Source organism: Delphinapterus leucas, chromosome 16, assembly GCF_059928025.1.
Source record: "Delphinapterus leucas isolate spDelLeu-1000000601 "Yukka" chromosome 16, BTC_Dleu_Yukka2, whole genome shotgun sequence".
NCBI classification, from domain to species: Eukaryota; Metazoa; Chordata; class Mammalia; order Artiodactyla; family Monodontidae; genus Delphinapterus; species Delphinapterus leucas.
This window is the reverse complement of record NC_143144.1, coordinates 5,261,595-5,276,456: the sequence shown is the minus strand read 5'-3', so window position 1 is coordinate 5,276,456 and position 14,862 is coordinate 5,261,595. Positions and strand designations below refer to the sequence as shown.

General features: G+C 52.0%; 1 protein-coding gene across 1 annotated transcript in view; it reads right to left on the bottom strand.

The window, feature by feature from the left end:
• Positions 1 to 11,321: 11,321 nt before the first annotated feature.
• GALNT2 (polypeptide N-acetylgalactosaminyltransferase 2) overlaps positions 11,322 to 14,862 on the bottom strand; it is a 174,469-nt gene continuing 170,928 nt past the window's right edge. Inside the window, exon 16 of the mRNA XM_022553181.3 lies at positions 11,322 to 13,781. Within this exon, the coding sequence (XP_022408889.1) occupies positions 13,626 to 13,781 (156 nt within the window). The 3' untranslated portion in view covers positions 11,322 to 13,625. The remainder of the gene's footprint in view (positions 13,782 to 14,862) is intronic.

Sequence of the window (14,862 nt, the reverse complement as noted above, 5' to 3'; positions counted from 1 at the left end):
GAGGCAAGTTGGGGCGTGGCCTCGTGGCGTGAACGTTCCTGGGAACAACGGGCCCAATCACAGATCCATGTCCTCTTCAGCTGCCGCGAGACCAGGATGTCCCGAGTCCGCAGGGGTGACAGGGCTCTGCCCTGCAGCAGTGTCCCCGCTGCCCTCTGCCTAGCATCTCACCTCTGCCTCGATTTCTCTCCAGGTGCCTTCCGTTGCCCAGTGTCCCCTCAGCCTCTTCAGAACTCACCTGCCCGTGTCCTCAGAGCCCGCACGCTAGCCCGGACGCCAGCATGGCATCTGGCTTAGCCTTGTGTGCGGTGAGAAGCCGTGTGTCTTCTTAACAGGAAAATGCCTTAATATAAAGTGTCTTAGGAAGAAGCTTTTACGAGCCTCCTGGAAGTGAGGGCTCTTCATTTCCATGATGACGGGTGACTCAGAGAAAAGAGCCCTGGGCCAGGCATCGGGGCACAGGCGGCAACTGTCAGGACCCCCATTGCCCCATCTTGTGATTGAACAGGGGTTCTGGCTCCCCTGCCGGTGTCTGCCCACTCTCGCTGCCTGTGAGGCTGTCATCTGGTTGTCAGGGGAGTTCAGTCTCTGAGTAGTTGATGGTCAAGTTAAAAAGCACCGTGGTCCTCCCTTCGATAAGACTCATATCCATTGAGGGACAACTGATTTTAATGATAATACTGCTGGTGGTGTGACAGATTGACAGGTAATGATAGTCTGAGGTGACGCGATCTTTTAAAATCCCATCACCCAGGCAACCTCTCCGTGTAAGAGCTGGCTTTAGACGCTGGCCACTGGAATGCAGACACGGACCTGGCCATCTGGTCCTCCTGCAGTGGTGTGACCATGGGCATGCTGGAGGCCCTCGCTGCCACAGCGGGCTTCTAACTATTGGAGACATCCCTCACAGTCTGGATCCTCTGTCTCTTGGGGTGACTTGGCTAAAATAAAAGGATGCATCAGTGAAAGACTGTGTTTGGAGGGAAAGTCTGAGTTTTCATTGAGTGAGAGAGAGAGAGAGATGCAGCTAATAAAATTCAGGTCCGGCATGTGGGACTCAAGCTGATGGTCTGAGTAGCTCTGTCCCCAAAACTATCGTCATGAAAAGAGACTTGATAGACGAGAGCACTTATCACTTTGGCAGCTCTGCTTCCGGCCCTCCCTGGGTGGGAGCCACCGGCCCTCTCAGGAGCCCTGCTGTCCCAGGAAGGCAAGGACACGGTGGGTGTTTCTCGGAGTGAGAGGTCGGCTCGGCCAACATGCCCAGGGCCTCAGGAATGCATCTCCTCCCCTTCCGCACGTGCTCTTTGCAGCTGAGAGCACGGGGTAAAGGCCCGTTTATTACAGGGACAGAGGGGCACGTGGTGAGCTCTGGCTGCAGGGCTTGTGAGAGCAGCCACCCGGAAAGAGGACCCGTGTCCCAATCGGATCCTCACTGCTTCCCCTAAAGAACTGGCCTGAAGTCCATATGCTTCCTTAAGGAGTTGATACCAAAAAACCCCATTGAGCTATCAGCATAGACCAAAAGAAGAACTTGCACTAATGTACTTTCTTTAAATACATTTCTCAGTTCTACTTCCTCCCCCTTTGAGGGAGGTGATGGAAGTGGGCCTGTCTATGTTAGTTTATTTATCACCTAAGTCCCCGATCCAGCAGGGCTGGTTAGAGGTGTCGGAGATACACACAGACCTTCTCCCAGAGTCCAGGAATGAGCCGTCAGCCTCAGGCTTGAGCCCAGGAGCCACATGGAACTGGATTCTCTCGTCCCTGCTCCGATCAAGCCGTTCTTTTCCCCCAAGGAGCTCTCACTGTCTATATTTGAATGCTTTCTGCAACCCTTATTCATTTTATTGTCTACTTTATCATTATGATAAGTTCTGTCACTCAAAGGCCTCTGACCCTAAGGATACTGGCTTGCAGGATCTTAGTTCCCCAATCAGGGATTGAACCTGCGCTCTTGGAGCTCATCATGGGCTATGAGCTTAGAGCCCCTGTCCAGTGCTGAGGGCTGTCCCTGCAGATGTGTGCACCCTATGGACATCTGGTTTGGAGCTGGCAGGAGGCCAAGCTGAGCTGTGCATGTGGCTTTGGGGATTCATGAGGGCAACAGTGTATTAGCCAGTCAGAACTGCTATAACAAAGTAGAGTGGTGGGGCAGGCATAGGATAGACATTCACATTCCAAAAGGGAGAAATTGGAAGGAAGAAAGGGGTGACAGTCCAAAGGAAGTCTGAAACCTACCAGGGCAAATTCCATTAGATTTTAAGGTTTAAGAATAATCCTCTTTGATACTGCAAAGAAAGAAGATTGCAGGTCAATATCTTTGGTGAATATAGATGCAAAAATCCTCAGCAAAATATTAGCAAACAAATTCACCAATATATAAAAGGGATCATACACCATGATCAAGTGGGATTTATTCCAGAGATGCAAGGATGGTTCAATATCCTCAAATCAATCAATGTGATACATCACAATAACAAAAGCAAGGATAAAAATCACATCTCAATAGACACAGAAAAAACATTTGACAAAATTCAACATCCATTCATGATAAAAATTCTCATCAAAGCTGGTATAGAGGGAACATATCTCAACATAATAAAAGTCCTCTATTAAAAACCCACAGCTATGGCTTCCTGGTGGCGCAGTGGTTGAGAGTCTGCCTGCTGACGCAGGGGACACAGGTTCGTGCCCCGGTCCGGGAAGATCCCACATGCCGCAGAGTGGCTAGGACCGTGAGCCATGGCCGCTGAGCCTGTGCATCCGGAGCCTGTGCTCCGCAACGGGAGAGGCCACAACAGTGAGAGGCCCGCGTACCGCAAAACAAAAAAAACAAAAAAACCCACAGCTAACATCATACTCAACAGTGAAAAGCTGAAAGCCTTTTCTCTAAAATCAGGAACAAGAAAAGGATGCCCACTCTCACCACTTTTCTTGAACATAGTATTGGAAGTCCTAGCCATAGCAATGAGACCAGAAAAAGAAATAAAATGTATCCAGATTGGAAGGGAAGAAGTAAAACTGTCCCTATTTGCAAATGATATGATACTATATAGAGAAAACCCTAAAGCCTTCACCAAAAAAATTTTTGAGCTAATAAGTGAATTTAGTAAAGTTGCAGGACACAAGATTAATATACAGAAATCTGTTGCTTTCCTATACATTATAATGAGCTATCAGAAAGAGAATTCAAGAAAACAATCCCATTTACAATTGCAGCAAAAATAATAAAATACCTAGGAATAAACTTAACCAAGGAGGTGAAAGATCTATACTCTAAAAACTATAAGATATTGATGAAGGTAACTGAATGATACAAAGAAATGGAAAAATATCCCATGTCCATAGATTGAAATAATTAATGTGGTTAAAATGTCCATACTACCCAAAGTAATCTACAGATTTAATGCAGTCCCTATCAAAGTACCTCTGACATTTTTCACAGAACTAGAATAAATAATCCTAAAATTTATATGGAAACTTAAAGACCCTGAATAGCCAAAGCAATCTTGAGAAAGAAAAACAGAGCTGGAGAAATCAGGCTCCCTGACTTCAGACTATACTACAAAGCTACAGTAATCAAGACAGTATGGTACTGGCACAAAAACAGAAATAGAGATCAATGGAACAGGATAGAAAGCCCAGAAATAAACCCATGCACCTATGGTCAATTAATCTATGACAAAGGAGGCAAGACTATATAATGGAGGAAAGACAGTCTGTCTCTTCAGTAAGTGGTGCTGGGAAAACTGGACAGCTACATCTAAAAGAATGAAATTAGAACATTTTTCTCACACCATATACAAAACAAAAACGAAAAACCCTCAAAATGGGTTAAAGACCTAAATGTAAGACTGGAAACCATAAAACTCCTAGAAGAAAACATAAGCAGAACACTCTTTGAGAGATACTGTAGCAATATTTTTAAGGATCTGCCTCCTCAGGCAAAGGAAACAAAAGCAAAAATAAATAAATGTGACCTAATTAAACTTAAAAGCTTTTGCCCGGCAAAGGAGACCATGGACAAAATGAAAAGACAACCTACTGAATGGGAGAAAATATTTGCAAATGCTATGATAAGGGGTTAATATCCAAAATACATAAGCAGCTCATACAACTCAGTATCAGAAAAACAAACAACCTGATTAAATAAATGGGCAGAAGACCTGAATAGACATTTTTCCAGAAAAGATATACAGATGGCCGACAGGCACATGAAAAGATGCTCAACATCACTAATTATCAGAGAACTGCGAATCAAAACCACCATGAGATATCACCTCATACTTGTCAGAATGGCTATTGTCAAAAAGTTAAAAAATAACACATGTTGGCAAGGATGCGGAGAAAAGGGAAGCCTAGTACACTCTCGGGGGGAGTGTAAATTGATGCAGCCACTGTGGAGGACAGTATGGAGGTTCCTTAAAAAACCAAAAATAGAGTTACCCTATGACCCAGCAATCCCACTCCTGGGTATATATCTGAAAAAAAATGAAAACAGTAATTTGAAAAGATACAAGCACCCAAGGTTCATAGCAGAATTATTTACAATTACCAAGATATGGAACCAAGCTAAGTGTCCATGAACAGATGAATGGATACATAAAATGTGGTATATATATGCATGTGTGGTGTATATGTGTGTGTGTGTGTGTGTGTGTGTGTGTGTGTGTGCGTGGAATACTACTCAGCCTTAAAAGAAAGAATAAAATTTTGCCACTTACAACAACATGGAAGGACCTAGAGGGTATTATGTTTATTGAAATAAGTCAGACAAAGGCAAATACTGTATGCTATCACTTATATGTAGAATCTAAAAAAATTTAAAAAATGAATATCACAAAACAGAAACAGACCCACAGATATAGAGAACAAACTAGTGGTTATCAGTGGAGAGAGGGCAGGAAGATGGGGCAAGATAGGGGGAGGCGATTAAAAGATACAAACTACTATGTATAAAATAAATAAGCCACCAGGAAATATTGTACAGCACAGGGAAACATAGCCATTATTTTATAATAACTTTAAATGAAGTGTAATCTATAAAAATATCGAATCCCTATGTTGTACACCTGAAACTAATACAATACTTTAAGCCAACTCTACTTAATTAAAAGAAAATAATCCTCTTTGGCTCCATGCTCTTCTTTCTGGGTCCACCAGGGTGGCAGCCGTGACCCTTCAGCCCTGGAGTGAAATAGAGAACTCAGCCCTGCCCCACCGCGGTGCCCTGGGCCGTGTGACAGGCAACCTTAAACCACTCTTCAGGGTCATTCTTCCCTCTGCCTGGAGGATGAGGCATGTTTGCCGGGCTGGTGCTATGGTCCTGTCCTACAGAATCCTGGACAGCCTTTCCTTCATCTCATCCTGTCTCAGTCTCCTTCAGTCCAAGCTGGTGGCATTTCTGCTGATATAAAACTCTCAGAAACCTTGGGTCTGGTGGGCCTAAGCCACCAAACAAGAGGGTCTTCCGCAGATCTCCCCTGGAGAAGCTCCCCTCTACCCTGGCTTCTGCTGGGATGGCTGATTGGATCCATCAGGCACATGTCCATAAGCTTCTTAGCAAACACTGCCCAGCACCACTCTAAGTGCTCTCTCCAGAGCACAAGCTTTTCTCATTTTTTATAGTGTGGATTGGTTGGGAATTTTCCAAATCTACACGTTCTGGTTCCCTCTTCAATTTATCTCTTTCCTCTTGAATTTTGCTATAGGCATCAAGGAGAAAATAGGCTGCACCTTCAACACTTTGCTTGGAAACCTCCTCAGCGGGACTTCCCTGGTGGTGCAGTGGTTAAGAATCCACCTGCCAATGCAGGGGACACTGGTTCAAGCCCTAGTCTGGGAAGATCCCACATGCTGTGGAGCAACTAAGCCCGTGCACCACAACTACTGAGCCTGTGCTCTAGAGCCCGCGAGCCACAAATACTGAGCCTGTGAGCCACAACTACTGAAGCCCACATGCCTAGAGCCTGTGCTCCGCAACAAGAGAAGCCACCGCAATGAGAAGCCCACACACCGCAACAAAGAGTAGACCCCGCTCGCCACAACTAGAGAAACCCTGCGCGCAGCAACGAAGACCCAACACAGCCAAAAATAAATAAAATGAAAAAAAGAAAAAGAAACCTCCTCAGCTGTGCATCCACGCTGGTCACCTGCCGGTTCTGCTTCCACAAAACACTAGAACACGTGATGCAGCTGAGATCTCTGCTGCTCTGACAGGGAGCGCCTTCCTCCAGGTTCCCTTCCCCTTCCCGTCTCTTGTTCCTCATTTCCTTCTGAGACCTCACCGGGGGCACCTTCAGCGTTTATGTTTGTATCCTGTCTGTGATGGTGTGTGTGCTCCTCCAAGACAAGGGAGGCGGTCTCTGTAGGCCCCCTCTTCTCTCTGGATCACCTTTCACACCCACAGTCTCTTCAAGGCGACCCAGGCTTTATCTAACACGCTCCTCGAAACTCTTCCATTTCTGCCCACTATTAGTTCGAAAGCCCCTTCCATACTTCTTAGGTATTTGTTACAGTAGCACCTCACTTCCTGGTACCAACGTTGGCATTAGTTTGTTAGGGTTGCCAAACCAAAGTACCACAGGCTGGGTGGCTTAGTCAACAGAAATTTATCTTCTCATGATTCTGGAGGCTAAAAGTCGGAGATCAAAGGGTTGGCAGGTTGGTCCCTTCCAAGCCCTCCCTCCTTGGCTATTAGACGACTGTCTTCTCCCCGTGTCCTCCTGTTGGTCCTTCCTCTGTGCTTGTCTGCGTCCTAATCTCTTCTTATAAGGACACCAGTCATACTGGATTAGGGCCACCCTGATGGCCTCATTTTAACTCCCGTCTTTAAAGACTGTCTCCAAATAGAGTCACATTCTGAGGTCCTGGGGGTTAGGATGTTGAGGTCCTAACTTCAACATATGGATTTTGGAGAGGACACAATTCAGTCCCTAACGAGCCTCCATACACTTTCTACTTCCGGAAAGCTGGCCCAGTGGTTTTGTGTCGTCACTCGGCAGCTGTGTCCCCCCTCCCCCTCCCCCAGCCCTTCAGGCCCCTGTTGTCCCCGATGGGAGACACGTGGGCCATGTTCTCGCTGTGGTCGGTGGCGCGTGGCCATGGGGAGGGGAGCCCTGGAAACCCAGGGGCGCTTAGCCGCCCTGAGTCCCGGCAGCCGTCCTGTCGGAGGGGCTGGAGGGCAGTGGGGTCCATCCTCCCTCCCTCCCGTCTTCTGCAAACCCCCAGGGCCGCCGGCCTGGCCCGCAGACCCCAGCCTGACTGCGTGCGCGGCCTCTGTCCGCTCACCCCACGCGCCGTCACCCGCTGCCCGCTGGTCGTCGGCCCTGGTGGCGAGCCCACTCGATGTCCCTGCGCCCACGCTCACTCGGCAGCGGCCGGGCCTGGCTTGACGCGCCTCTTCCCCGCCTCGCTCGGCCCTCGTCGGGGTCTCTCCTTCCCCGGCCGGGACTCAGCCTCCCCGTCGGGCCCGTGCCTCCCGCCTCCTCTTCTGCGGCCGCTCGGGGGCGACGCGACAGCAGTCTCCACGCCCCCCAGCCAGGCAGTGACATGTCGCGGGCAACTCAGCACCTGTAACAAGCCTCCCCCGGGACCCCTGTCCAGGGCCCTCCCTGTACGACCGCACGCGCCCACCGCCCGCCCGCCGTGAGGCCCGCCCCGCCGGGGCTCTCACATCTCACGAGCCGCATCTCACCGTGACCGTGCCCCCCTCTCAGACCCAGTGAAGTGACTTTCCTGTGCTGACCTGGGGGCTGGGAGGCAAGAACGGCGCTGAGGGCCCCCCGGCGCTCGCCGCGCGCCCCAAGCCTCCCTCCCCCCGCCGCCCCGCCCCCTCCCCAGCTTTCCCGGGCGCCAGCCCGCCCCGCCCCACGGCGTCCTGCCCGGGCTCCTTGCCCTCCCGCTGGACCAGGAGGAGGACAGTCTCACTGTGGGTAACCTGGGCAACAGGCTTGTCCCACTTGGCCCTCAGAAAGAAGGCTGGAGCCAGGGCCGGGGTCAAGGTCAGCTCGGGCCCTGTGCAGCTCCCGAAGGCCCTGCGGTTCTCCCTTGCTTCGCGCTGCCCCACCTCCTTCTGTCCTGCAGGGAGAAGAGGCGGCCGCCGAGGCGCAGAGCTGGTCCCAGAGCACAGCTGTGGGTGACAGGTGTCATCTACTCCGAGATTCTTAGAGTTTTCCAGAAGCTTTATTTTGTTTTGCCTTCAACTGAACGTACGTAGCCAATGAACTGGAAACTTGGTCACACACACACACATCACAGGTATCTTCACATCACGTTAACTAGATTTTTCAAACTACTGCTTACGCGCATTACTACTTTGAAATTATGGCAGCAATCAGACATGAGGCCTCGTTATTTAACGCATTCAGAAACACATAAACATATTTTGATAACCGTCTCGGCATCATTTGTCTTTGCGACCCCAAGCCATACATCTCACTCACCTGAAAACGAAGAGGCCCCACGTGGCCAGCAGGCGCCAGCGGACCAGGGTGAAGCCGCCTTCCACCGAGGACGCAGGAGCCTGTGACCACGTGGCCGCCCCAGCCGTTCGGCCGTACAGCCGTCTTTCAGGGACGACAAATGCGGCAGGTGCTGCGCCCGCCCTAGCGGCTGCCCCGCCCTGTCCTCCCCGCCGGCAGACCCCACCCCATGACACCTGGGCGCCGGGTTCTGGGCAGTGGGGCCCGAGAGGTTCTGTGCGGGGGTGGGGGGGTGATCACTGGGAAAGGGGCGTCTGCGCTGGCGGGAGGGCAGGAAAGAAGGAGAAAGACGCACAGGGCAGCAGGAAACGCTTCCTTCTCGCAGAGGGTTTTCCCGCGTCTGGGACGGACAGGGGAAGGCACGGTCGGGCAGACGAGGGTAGTTGCTCACAATGAAGTCACGTCCCAGAACCAATCCAGAACCCTGTCACCTTGGGCCTTGCTGTCCTATGCGATAATAAATGTCTCCATTTATACTACGTTCAGTTGGATTTCTGACACCCTTCACTGAAAGTGCTTCAGCAGAGAATTCTTCACAACTTCAAGAACATCGTGGGCAGTTAATGTCTGGAAGTTCTTCAGTGAGCCTGCGCCGGCCACTCTTGAGTTCTCACATCTTGGCCCTCGACGGTGAACCAAACCGCCGCCCCTCAACACCCCCCCTGCCCCCCCGTCAACCCCGAGGATTCCTTCCATGACCTTCAGGAGGCCAGCACCTTGCTGTGACTCAGTCTATCTTCCTGTGTTCGAGATCTGGTTCCAAGTCGGACTCCCCTGGGGGTGTAACCTGTGGCGGGGACCATGACGGTCTTTTCCGCAGCCCCTGCCCAGCACCCAGGGCCAGGCCCCGCAGGTGCTCAGGCAGGAACTGCTGGGGGAATACTTCTCATTACTTCTTTGGGACCCCACAGATGCAAGGGCTTTTGGAAACATGTTTATCATGTGCAGGCACACGTAATATATAAAATCAAATACATATATATTGTATTATTAGTAAGTTGCTCAGGAATATGTAAGAACATCTAGGAAGAAAATTTTCTTTTTTCTTTCAGGTAAGTCCGTGGACAGAAGAGGGCGTGCAAACATCTTATTTTTCTGGCTGAATATTTTTTAAAACGTGAAATATACTGCAGAATCAAAGAGCCGAGGTGGGTTAAGTATTTTACTCTAAATATATATTTTAAAATATTTATTTATTTCGGCCACGCTGGGTCTTAGTTGTGGCGCATGGGATCTTTAGTTGCGGCACACGGGCTTCTTAGTTGCGGCATGCATGCCGGATCTAGTTCCCCAACCAAGGATCGAACTCAGGCCCCCTGCACTGGGAGTGCGGGGTCTTACCCACTGGACCACCAGGGAAGTCCCTTACTCTAAATATTTTTGCAAACCTGATACTCCCTGCTCTAGTCCAAGGCTCATATAGCTCCCCTCCCCCCAGAATCGGCCCAAAGTCTTTTCTCAGCATGCAGGACTCCACCTCTGGCCAGACTGACCCAATCCTGTCTCCAAACGCCCCACCCTGAGCCTGCCAGACACTCTGCTCATCCTCTTCTTCTGGCATTTAACACGTTCCCCCTGCTCTTAGGTCTCCAGGGCATCAGGGCAACATAGAGAGTTTCTCAGAAAATTCCTGTTGTCAAAGCGGTAAACACACACACACACACACACACACAGTTCCTAAAGGCCTCTGATGGGTCCTGCACAATTACGCTAAGAGCTCTTCCTGTTTCTCAGATGGCAGCGGAGCAAATTTTGGTTGTCTCAAATAATGGAGAAAGAGGATGCAGAAACAGGGCCTCCAGAAGGTTCAAAACACTCATCGGGGCCATCTTTTCAGCCTCCCCAGTTGCAACCCAAATTGCTAAAGAATTGGTCAGTATTGTGTTTCCTTGACACACCTGTGGGGTTGTCCAAAGGAAGGTAGTTTTAAAGGCCCAGGAAGAGGGGCAAGGACTCAAGTTCGCCTGGAATGGAACTGGAGAGCCCTGGTAACTGGTAAATAGAATAAGCATTTAAAATACTCTAAAAGCTGTGATGATATTGGCCCTTCAGCCTCTCCCCTGCCCTGGTTTGGAGGGCAGGCTTTGGCTCTCAGCGCCTGGGGCTGGCCAGGGGAGTACTTAGGAGTGGCGTGACCTTGGGCAGGTTAGCCTGTGACGCTGAGCAGGCCAGCAGCTTTAAGCACCAGCTTCCCCAGCCAACTGTAAAATGCATCCCGTAATGCTATCTCCCAGGTTACTGTGAGAAGGCAATGAGGATGTATTGAAGTGCCTGGAGTGGGGCCTGGCACATCATAAACACTCCACAGATGATAACGGCTATTATTCCAAATAAGAATAAACATCCGGGGCTTCCCCGGTGGCGAGTCCGCCTGCCGATGCAGGGGACGCGGGTTCGTGCCCCGGTCCGGGAAGATCCCACGTGCCGCGGAGCGGCTGGGCCCATGAGCCATGGCCGCTGAACCTGTGCATCCGGAGCCTGTGCTCCGCAACGGGAGAGGCCACAACAGTGAGAGGCCCGCGTACCTCACAAAAAAAAAAAAAAAAGAATAAACATCAAAAGGTGCGGCAGTAAAAGGTGAGCGCATTTTAAAAGTGTGATAAGACATGGTAATCGAGCAGCACCCCTCTCCCAAGAGAGACCATAATCACAGCCCCCAGACACCAGTCAAGTCCATCCTATAAAGACCAAGAGTGACTGCAGCCGCCCACAGAGCTTATCTATAAAGTATCTCCTCTTTATTTAAGTTAAACAATTTTCAAGGATGGTTTCCATCTATAAAATGGACGAAGTACAAGCTCTGTACAGCAGTTCTTTTTAAAAATCAACTGGAAAAAAAATTACCAAACTATATTTTGAATTTGCAAAACATATCACAGATACCATCATTTTAGCTTTTATGAAGACATAAGAAAGACCAGCACAGAGAAGACAACTAACTTCGCCACGCTTTGCTCCAAGGGCTTTTAGGAAAGGATCTTTACTTGTAAAAACAAGAGTGGGAGAGGGGGACAGTCCCGATGACTAAAAAGTAATGCAGCCACAGTAAGTCACTTTGGCACACTGTGTCATGTAAACATAGCTCACCCAAGGGAGCCCTCCCAGCCCACCTCAGCTCACAATGCCCACACCTGCCAAGGCCGCCAACCATACCACCTCAGGGATGGTGGAGCTGCCGCCCAAGGGCCCCGGGGGGACGCATCTCAATGGTACAAAGGTTGGTAAGACTTCTGGGTGGGGTGGAGGTGTGTGGGCAAAGAATTTGTCAAGAACCTGATTAAAATTTGTGTTACTTTAAAGCCAAATTTGTTTTCCGTCCATGGGATTTTTTTCCTAACAGTAGAAGTTGCCTGACAACGGAACCCAGGGTCTGGGTGGCTGCTTCCTGCCCCACCTGTGTTCAGCAGCCTTGCACAGGTACCCAGGACTCCCCCTAACAGCCTACTGGTGGCCACGATCAGCCTCTGAAGATACAGTTGTGCCGAGTTAATCCAGCTACGGCCTCCCGGTCCACCGAAGATACACCTGGTTGCTCGGCAGGGGGCAAAAAGACGCAGAACAAAGTCACCCAGCCATGCCTCCAGGCCCAAGCCCACCGTCATAAAGCAAACACATGGGGGGCTTCTGCAGTGGAGGAAGAAAGACCAACGTCCCCTTTCCTAGTAAAAACAGGCAGGAGAGAGCTGCACCTGGCCAAGTGCCAACCTGGCAGAACTTTCTGGGGTCACTTCTCTGTGACCTCCCAGGCCCTCCCAGAGGGGCCTGAAGGAGTGCCCGTGTGACGCCTCTTGGACACTGGGCATCTGTGTGACGAAGTGCTGGGTGAGGGGGGCGCAGGAAGGCAGGAGGGCAGTGGCCACGAGAGTGACCGGGGCGCCCCGTGGGGTCTGCGGTTGGGCTACCCATGCGTGTGTGCACCTCGGAGGCAAGGAGGGCTCTGCGGGGACACGCCTGGGTGTCAGGGCCGTGTCCAGGCCACTCTTCCTGCTTTACTTTTAGTTCACGACCGTCTTGTGGTTTATGCGGACCTGCGCCTCCTAAGCCACAAAGCTCCCGTTTTGTGCCCCGAGTCGTCAGCGTCATTGAGCGGGTGTTGTTTGGTTTTCACTTTTCCTAACTCTTTACCCAAAGCCCCTGAGGCAGGCAGGACTGGGCCCAGGTGACCTTCACAGTGGTGCCAGCACACCAGGGTCCTCACCATGAGCCCAGTGCTGCCTGGGACAGCTTCCCACCGTCACTGGGAGCCGGCAGATTCTTGTTTACTCATTTTATCCTTAGAGAAAAGAAATCTAATTTACAAAGACCCAAAGCAATAATCTGTCAAATTAAGTAACCCATTCAGGGTTTACAGACACCAAGGGCACGAAAAGTGGATTCCGACACAGAGCATGACACGACTCCCAGCTGAAGCCAAACCGAGATGCCGCCGGGGTCCGGGCCTCGGGGCAGGGCTAGCCTCCCGGGGTGGCGGCCACAGCAGGACCTACCCACTTATAAGGCTCCGGGGGCAAAGGAGGCGCTTCCTCCCTCGGGCGCTGAAGGGCTCAGCCCCTCCTCCTGATGCTGTGATCTGCTTTGTGGACAACTTACAGGATGAGGGTGACCTACAGAAACCATAGGAACTGACCGTACATTCTTTCTTCATACATGTCTGTGTGCAATGTCCCACCACAGCAAAGTTCATATCCAAAGAGAGCAGGTACGCCACGTGGAAGGGGGTCTGCACCGGGAAGACAGCTGGGAGGGCGGGGCAGGGCGAACGCCGTGATGTGACCGTGACCGTGACCCGGATGGAAACCGGACGTGCTATCCGCGGATCCGAGTGGAGGTGGAGAGCTCCGCTCGCTGTGCTGCGGCCGCCGCCCCTTCCCTCCCAGTCCGGCCGCCCGCAGGCGTGGGGCTCCCGCATCCATCCGCGTGGTGCGGGGCGGGGAGAGGCAGCGGGGCCCGGGGTCGGGGTGGGCCAGCTCCCCCCTCCTCGCCGCCCCGGTGCCGCCCGCCCCGCGCCGAGGTCCTCCGACCTTCAGACCATGATGGAATACTGAGGTATATAGTTTCTCCGAAAGTTTAAGAAACAGAATCAATAACGTCGGGCTCGTCGTCGGGCCCGACGGCGCGGGAGGACGCGGGCGGCTCGCTCTACTGCTGCAGGTTGAGCGAGAACTTCCACTGCTGGGACAGCGCGGGGCCGCACACCTCCACGCTCAGGCCGCCGTTCTGCGCCCCGCGGCTGTCCAGACACAGGTTGCTGCCCACGTGCCGCAGCTTGGAATTGCCCTCGATCTGCTCCCATTTCTGCAAAAGACAGGAGAACACCTTACAGCAGGGGTGCCGCCAGGAGAGGGCACAGCGGGGCTGCTCTCAGGGTCTGCTGCCTGCACTCACCACAAGGTCTCTGACCAGGACGGACGGGCATCGCAGCAGCCCGGGTGAAACCACGCACCTCAGACTGGGACCTGAACCCACGCGGCTGGAACTCCAACCCGGCCAAAACCCACAGGCTTCCAGCTGAGATCACACTTCCCTTCTCAGGGTCTTGATGTGTCATCGCAGAAAGAATTCAGCGAGAGACAAAGCGATAGATAGGTAAGAAGTGGATTTATTCAGAGACACACACTCCACAGACAGCGTGGGCCATCTCAGAAGGCGAGAGCGGCACCAGGGTCTGGGGTTGTCCGTTTTAATAGGGGTGGGTCATTGCACAGTCTAATGAGTGGTGAGAGTATTCCAGCTGTTTGGGGGAAGGGGCGGGGATTTCCAGGAACTGGGCCACCGCCCTCTTCTTGACCCTTGTGGTCGCTCTTGGAACTGTCACGGCGCCTGTGGGTGTGTCATTTAGCTTGCTGATGTGTTACAGTGAGCGTATACTGGGGCTCAAGGTCTAGTGGAAGTCGACTCGTCCGCCATCTTGGACCCATTTGGTTCTAATCGGTTTATGTCGTGTCCTCGGGCTACGTCATTCTTTCAAAGGTTGTGCCCTGCCCCCTTCCCTGCTGTCTCACGGGGACAAAACAGGGTCCGCTGAGGGCCCAGGAAGAAACCAGCACTCTCCGCTTAGTTTGCAGCCCCAAACCTCCTCTCCGGGCCCTGCTGGAGACCGCTTCCCTGCCCCATCCTTCCCCCTCTTCGGGCATCTCCTCGACCACGCCCCATGCTTGGGCCCCTGCCCCTCCTCGGTCTTAAGGACTCGACACATGGGGGAATTTCCTGCAGAGACTTGGCGTTCTTTCACAAGACGGCCTCATCTGCGGATATCTCCCCTGGAGGAAGCAGCCACAGGAACCAGGTCAGCTCCAGGAGGGCCCGGGCTGCCTGCCCCTGGCTGCTGAAAGCAGCCCTGCTGAGGCCGGTGCCGGGCCCGGGCCCCTCAGCGTGC